This window comes from Dryobates pubescens, chromosome 16 (assembly GCF_014839835.1).
Source record: "Dryobates pubescens isolate bDryPub1 chromosome 16, bDryPub1.pri, whole genome shotgun sequence".
Classification (NCBI taxonomy): Eukaryota; Metazoa; Chordata; class Aves; order Piciformes; family Picidae; genus Dryobates; species Dryobates pubescens.
This window is the reverse complement of record NC_071627.1, coordinates 6,268,693-6,276,276: the sequence shown is the minus strand read 5'-3', so window position 1 is coordinate 6,276,276 and position 7,584 is coordinate 6,268,693. Positions and strand designations below refer to the sequence as shown.

The following is a 7,584-nucleotide window of genomic DNA, read 5'->3' as shown; positions in this document are numbered from 1 at the left end:
CTGTCTGAGCTGCTCTCTGTCTTCCCTGCCTTTTAAAGACCCCTTTATTACCAGTGTGGTGGCTGCAACACCCAGGCAGCCTCTCTGGTTTAATGCTGGAGCTCTGGCTTGGAGAGACACATTTTAGGGGCTCGTCTGTTGGAAGCAGCAGTCTGAAATCCTTTGTGTCTCAGCTCCCAGCTACTGCAGCTCTCAGCAGCACAAGAGGTGCCTGATGGTGCAGGAAAAGACAACCTGTCCCCCTTGAGAGCAGCAAAGGGGTTCCTCCATCCCACACCCTGCCACTCAGGTGGGGAAGGGGAGCTAAAGCAGGGTTCTCACCAAGGAGCAGACTTCTTCCCACAGGGATGAGGTGTGCTCTGCACGAGTCTTGCACATGGGCTTTGTATTTATGGCAGGAGCAGGGAGGTCATTCTGCCCCTGTGCTCAGCACTGCTCAGGCCACACCTTGAGTCCTGTGTCCAGTTCTGGGCTTCTCAATTTTAGAAGGACATTGAGACTCTTGAAGGTGTCCAGAGAAGGGCAACGAGGCTGGGGAGGGGTTTGGAGCACAGCCCTGTGAGGAGAGGCTGAGGGAGCTGGGGTTGCTTAGCCTGGAGAAGAGGAGGCTCAGGGGAGACCTTATTGCTCTCCACAACTACCTGAAGGGAGGTTGTAGCCAGGTGGGGGTTGGTCTCTTCTCCCAGGCAAGCAGCACCAGAACAAGAGGACACAGTCTCAAGCTGCACCAGGAGGAAGTTTAGGCTGGAGGTGAGGAGAAAGTTCTTCACAGAGAGAGTGATTGCCCGTTGGAATGTGCTGCCCAGGGAGGTGGTGGAGTCCCCATCCCTTCAGGTGTTCAAAAAAGGCTTGGAGGTGGCACTTGGTGCCATGGTTTAGTTGTCAGGAGGTGTTAGGTAAAAGGTTGGACTTGATGACTCTGAGGTCTTTTCCAACCTGGTGGATTCTGTGGTTCTATGAAATGAAAATCAGCCAAGGGAAAAAAAAGTTCTCCCTGAGGAAAATAACGTCCTGCACACTGAAATGCCCTGCCTGGAGGCTTGGCAAAAGGCACCTGCTGCAGGACAATTCCTCAGCAGCAGAAACACACCTTGGGTGAACCAGGAAACAACACCTTGGGTGAACCAGGAAACAACACCTTGGGTGAACCAGGAAACAAGTCCTTTTATGCCAGCACTGTCAAACAAACCCTTCCAGCCTGGCAGGGCCACCTTTTCCCCAGCTACCTGCCTCCTGCCACCCCTGAATTTAAAGGCTGAGCTTTCCCATGGCAGCAGCCACACATTCAACCCTCTGGCTGGCTCCCTTTGGTGCTCCCCAGGAAGCCAGGCTCCCCAGATCCCCCTGCCCAGCACGTTCTCCCCTCCCCAGCATGCATGCAGGACCTCTCACCTCGGAGCAGCATGCAGCAGAGAAGCCAGAGGAGGGGATGGAGGGCTGGAGCCAGCATCTCTTCGGTGGTTTGTGGCTCTGCAGCCTCACTAAGGCTCTGTCCATCCCGGGAGGGTGAGGAGCGATTTGCCTGCCTGGGCTGACTCTCCCAGAGCTTCCTGTTAAAGAATAGAAGGAAACGGGCTGAATCCACAGGGGAACTGTGTTTTGTAGCCCATTATGGTCGGGGAGGATGTGAGACATCGCTTGCCGACGGCAAAGGAAACTTCGCCATCAGCCTGTGGGGGGACTCGGCTCTCGCAGCCAGGGAGAGCGGCGCCAGGGCCTGCCCTGCTCTGGGCCTCAGAACCTTCTCTTGTGGTGCTGGGGGTGTGTGTGGGAAGGTGCTTGGTTTGTGGGGAGGATGTCTCCCCCAGGTCCACCCTGCTCCTTGTCAGCCAGGAGGGCTGCAGGATGCACTGTGCCTTCCTGGGCGAGTCACCGTCACTGGAAGTGTTTAGGAAGAGTCTGGATGGGGAGCTTGGTGCCACGGCTTAGTTGGTTAGGTGGTGCTGGGTGCTGGGTTGGACTCATGATCTCGAAGGTCTTTTCCAACCTGGTTAATTCTCTTCTGCCTCCCACCTGAGAGGGGAGTTCTGAGCATCTATGGAGGGAACTGGAAATAGAATGAACCAGGTTGGAAGAGACCTTCAAGATCATCGTGTCCAACCTATCATCCAACACCACCTAATCAACTAACCCATGGCACCAAGCATCCTGTCAAGCCTCATCCTGAACACCCCCAGTGACAGCGACCCCACCACCTCCCCGGGCAGCCCATTCCAATGGGCAATCACTCTCTCTGTGTAGAACTTCCTCCTAACCACCAGCCTGAACCTTCCCTGGTGCAGCCTGAGACTGTGTCCTCTTGTTCTGGTACTGGTTACCTGGGAGAAGAGACCAACCCCTGCCTGACTACAACCTCCCTTCAGGTAGTTGTAGAGAGCAATAAGGTCACCCCTGAGTCTCCTCCTCTCCAGGCTAAGCAACCCCAGCTCCCTCAGCCTCTCCTCATAGGGCTGTGTTCCAAACCCCTCACCAACTTTGTTGCTCTTCTCTGGACTCGTTCCAGCAAGTCAACCTCCTTCCTAAACTGAGGAGCCCAGAACTGGACACAGGACTCGAGGTGCAGCCTAACCAGTGCAGTGTACAGGGGCAGAATGACCTCCCTGCTCCTGCTGGCCACACTGTTCCTGATGCAGGTCAGGATGCCATTGGCCCTCCTGGCTGCCTGGGCACACTGCAGGCTCATGTTCAGCCTACCATCAACCAGCACCCCCAGGTCCCTCTCTGTTTGGCAGCTCTCCAGCCACTCTGACCCCAGCCTGTAGCTCTGCTCCCAGGGCCAGGGTATCTCAGCAACCAGTGCTTCCCTGTGCCCTGGGCCTTCCTGTGCAGCTCCTGCAGGCCTGGGCACCAGGACATGCTGGTTTGGGGGTGCTGGTTTAGGGATGCAGGCTTTCAGGTAGCAGCAGCTTCCTTCCCCGCAGGACGTGCAGCATATGGCAGGCTTGGACTTAGCCTAACCCCAGCTCCTTGGCAAGGGGAAGAGCTGGAAAACAAATGGGCCAGTTCTGCTCCCCACCCAGCCCAAGGGGTTCAGCACATGTGGTTTGTTGGCTGTGACCTTGTCTGTGTGTGTGTGTTCTGTCTGTCTGTCACAGAGACAGACAGACACAGTTTGAACTTCAGAGGTAAGAAGCTGCCCCATGCTGATTGTGAACAGGTAGGTTTCAGGGGAGAAGGGTCTTTGTGTCCCCACATGGGAAAGACTCCTCTGCCCACCCATTTCAGAGGGTCCATGCAGGTGTTCAGGATGCAAATCCCCAGGCTTGGGTCTCCTGGCTTGGGGAACTGCATCCAACCCCCTCCCACACCCCCTAGAAAGCCGCAGAGCCTTGGCTGAGGGCAGTGGAGCTGCTCCTTCACTGCACCGAGCACATCGAGGGGGTACTGCTGCTGCCAGCAAGGGCCTTGCTTCCCTGGCTGGGAGATGTTGGCAGGAACAGAGGGAGTGGGCTCCCATGCACTGTGCAGCTCCTTGGTTTTCAGTGAAACTCTTCAAAGCTGTACAAAGCCCTGAGCAGACCATCAGGCTGGGCATCCACCAGGCATCCTTTGCTTTATCAGGCCCCCTGCAGCAGCCTTTGCTTTATCAAAGCCTCTGCCAGCAGCCTCCCCCGTCGGTTGTCTCTGCCTTGCACAGATGTGGTGCTCAGAGATTATGCTATAGATTAAGGTTTTACTGAATCCTGAGATGAGTGCAAATTCCCAGAAGCTCCAACATGCGGCCAAATCTCTTCTGGATGCTCGGCTGGATGGGGGAAGAGGCAGTTCCCACCCTGTCTGCCCCACGTGTAGGGAAGAAGGAGCCCAAACATTCAACCCAGGTTGTCTGCTGAGAGCCTCCAGGTAAGAGCAGCGCTGTTTGGGGATGGAAAGATAGGGGGATGTGTTTTGTCATGGCTGAAACCCCAGAGGATCCATCTTTCCTGCTCTGAGGTGTGCTCAGGGTCTCAGAATTGTGGCATTATTCAGGCTGGAATAGATCTCTGGTACCATCCAAGTCCGGCCTGGGTGGCAGCGGATCCGACCACACAGCATCCCTGGGCCAGGGGATGGTAGCTGCCTGCGTGTGAGGGTGAAGGTTGCTGGCCCCAAGGGCAGCATCTGCTGCATGAGGGGCGATATGTGAGAGCACTGACCTGGCACTGGCCCCTGCCTGTGACCCCAAGCGGGTGCCAAGGCCCAGAGCTTCACCACGGACTCACACTGCTGCTGCCCATAGCGGAATGGTCCTCCCACAGAGCTCCCCAGCAGAGAAGATCAACCTTGGGGCTGCATGCTCTCTTGGGGTGAGGATCCTTCCAGCCTGGAGCGTTTTGTGGGCACTTTGCTGGGCTGTGCAAAGCCCTCCTGTGCAGCAGGGCAGCTTCTTGCACCCAGCTCTGAACCACATCCCGTTTGAAGGCCGGGCTGTTTGGAAGGGGGGAGGAGGGTTCCTGCAGCTGGGAGGCCAGGGGTGGTTCGTGTGCAGCCAAGGGGAGGTAGATGCCTTCTGCCCGAACAAAAGGCTGCTTGTGCTTGGGCCAGAGGAGGCTTTGGGTTTTTCTTCCCCCAGCGAGGGTGTGTGAGAGCGAGGGAGGGGGCGGCGGCGATGATGTGGCAGCGACTAGGTAAGGAGCACCTCTGCCGTTCCTGGGCTGGGCAGCCGCTTCCTCCTCTGCCCCGGAGAGTCCCGGGGGGAGCTGTGACGTGGCAGCCGCCGAGGTGACTCCGGCTGCACCTACCCTGCAGAGCCATCCCGGAGGCTTTGTCTGCTGGTCCTGCTCTCGGCTCCCCAGCCTCCCCTCTGGAGATGATGGTTCCCACACAACAGGGACATAGAGGTAACCCCCGAGGGGCTCTCCCTGCCTTCTCCCCCCCGTGCTGGCTTCCACGGGGCTTTGTGGCTGTCACAAGGGTTGCCTCGTGGTGTGGTTTTGGGTGGTGTTGGGTCTCGCAGGGAGGTTCCCGTGGGGGCTGGAGTAGCACTGTGGGACCGGGGGTGAGGAGGGAAGGGTGGAAGGCTCCCCATTCCAATTGCTGGCTGCAGCAGGGAGGGAGACCCCCACACTGAAGGCAGTCAGGACAAGGGGGCACAGGGCATCACGGCCAGGGCACCAGCCCTACAGCTCCAGCTACTCCTGCCGAAATGCATCCTGTCTCACGAGCCTGAGGGGGGAAGAACTTACAGGATAGTCCTGCTCTTCATGCAGGCAGGAACTGCTGGCACGAGGGCAGGAGATGAACGACATCAGAGGGCCTGTGCTCGCCGGTCACCCCTTTCCACTCCACGTTTCTCTGTCCCAGGTCAGCCTGCTCAGCCATGAACACCTCCCTGCCCAGCAGCCAGCCCAGACAGCCCGAGCCCCAGGAGGCAGCTGCCCTCACTCCCATCTCCATTGTCAGGAGCGTGACCAAGAAACCCGATGGCCTGCCCATGATCTCCGCCATCGTGGTCATCTTCGTCCTCTTGGCCATCTTCATCATCATCGTGGTGCACTACGGCCCCCAGCTGCGCACCATCCAGATCACCCTCTACCAGGAGCCCATGCCGCAGGACCTGGACCACGGGGTGCTGCTGACGGACTGGAGGCGGCTGGGCTCCCAGAGGAGGCTGCCTGCCCAGCCCTACCAGCTGGAGCCGGGCAGCAGGGATGTGGCTGGTGTGACCTGCCAGTGCTCCTGCAAGCATCACCTGCCCTGCAGGAGCGCTGAGCCCAACGTCATCGAGGTCACCTACCTGTGACCAGGCTGCGGGCCGCCCGGGCCGGACTCTAGGTACCCCTGGCAAGACAGTGACCCCTGGCGAGACAGTGACCCCTGGCGAGACAGTGACCCCTGGCGAGACAGTGACTGGGATGTTAGCTTAGCCTGAGACTCACCGCTTCCCGCAGGTGGAGCTTTTGGCTCCCTGGATTGTGTCTTCTCCCCAAGAGGCTCACACAGAAGGGTTGTGTCGCTGCAGTGACCCAACAGCAGCAGCCCCCAGAAGTCCATCCCAGGAGCACCACTGCCTCCAAGCGAGACCTGGGTCTCCAGCCCAGGCTCTGGGGCTGGGTCAGCCTACGCAGGACAGCGTTTGCATCTCTTCTGGTTTTTCTTGCCCTGGTTTTACCTGTCCCACGCCATCTGGGAGTGCCCAGGAGAGCTGTCTTGGTCCTTGCTGGGGAACTCTGGGTGTATGCTTGGCCCCTTGGCAGGAGCTGGGAGTTACATCACCTGGAGCTGCTTCCCAGATTGAAGATGTTTCCACACACAGGGTGCCCTCATTATGCTCTTTATATGGCTGAAACCCTGTCCTGCCTCCTGCCAGCCCCAGCAGTGGGCTCAGCCCGTCGGGGCAAGCAGCCAGAGCAGAAGGAGGCAGCAGCTGAACCGGTGCTAGTGTTTCAGTGATGGAGCCAGCAGCAGATGACAACGTGCTTAGTCACCCAGTTAAGGTGGGAGAGAGAAGAGAGGTGGCATGGAGAGGTGAGAAGAGTGTGTCCACCACCATCCCCCCCTTGCAGCTGCTTGAACATCTCAAGGTATTGGCACTAGTGAAGAAATGTGCAGCTCTGGCCAGAACCTGCCAGAGCTCCATGCACAATGGCAGGGGTGGAGAGACCTGAAGTCATCTTCATTGTGGTCATCTTTGTTGTCTCCATTGCTGCCTGCTTCCCTGTGCCAAGGGAAGCTCTGCTGGGAGACATTTCAGTGTTGGAAGCAGCAGGGCATGTCCCCACCTGAGGAGGGAGTGATGGTGGAGTTGGCTATGGATGTGTGACTTGGTCACACCTGCCAGAAGCTTGTCGAGGGAGCAGCCAGGAGGGTGAAAAAGTCATCCTGAGCTCTCTGAGGCTTCTGGTGGTGGCAGACCATGGTGACCTCTCAGGCCTGGGAGTCTCTCTTCTGCCAGAGGAGCTGGGCATCTCTTTGGAGAAGAAGCTGGTCCCAGATGGAAGTCTGTCTTCAGCCTGTGGGCTTGGAGAGCAGTCCCTGGGGAAGGAGCACAGCCTCTGGGATCACCCTCAAGGATATACCCTGCTGAATAGGAGACAAAATAAGGTTCCTGACTCTCTGCTTCTCATCCCAGAAGACAGAAGCCAGCTCTGTGTCCATCCCAAGCTGTGTTCCTGGCACAAATCCCTGTGGGCATGAGATGGGATCTTTCACCTGTTCCTCCACGTGCTGGAGGGGTTTCTGGCATGGCAGATGCTCCAGTGTTCTTCCTCTCACTGATTTCCAGCTTCTTTAAAGTGAAGTCTTGGTTGGACTTGCTGGAGCAGTTTAATCTTTGCAATAAACATAATTTATATCACTTTTTTGGGGGTGTGGGGGGTTTTGTTTTCTGGTTTGATTTTTCCCTTCCTTGTTTTCAGGAGGGGCTGGTGCATGATCAGCTTATGTTAGAGGAGGTAAGGGCTGTCACTGCAACTCAGAGTCACCCAGAGTCCCACCACCCTTGGGCAGGTCAGGCCCAGGGCTGGTGTTTGGATGTACACATCCCTGGTCAGAGGTCCAGAATGAGGCCAGTGCTGTTTAATGATGCAGAGAGTGGGACTGAGGCACCCTCACCCTGTGTGAAGTTCAACAAGGCCAAGTGCAAGGCCCTGCACCTGGGGCAGG

General features: G+C 57.6%; 1 protein-coding gene across 1 annotated transcript; it reads left to right on the top strand.

Annotated features, from left to right (window-relative positions):
* The first annotated feature begins 4,984 nt into the window (after nucleotides 1-4,984).
* SMIM33 (small integral membrane protein 33) lies at nucleotides 4,985-5,748 on the top strand. Its single transcript, XM_054168504.1, has one exon. The coding sequence runs from the start codon at nucleotides 5,300-5,302 to the stop codon at nucleotides 5,720-5,722; it is 423 nt and encodes a 140-aa protein (XP_054024479.1). The 5' UTR covers nucleotides 4,985-5,299; the 3' UTR covers nucleotides 5,723-5,748.
* Nucleotides 5,749-7,584: the final 1,836 nt, after the last annotated feature.

Excerpts from the sequence above, each read along its gene's own strand:
- SMIM33 (XM_054168504.1), top strand. The coding sequence starts at position 5,300 with ATGAACACCTCCCTGCCCAGCAGCCAGCCCAGACAGCCCGAGCCCCAG.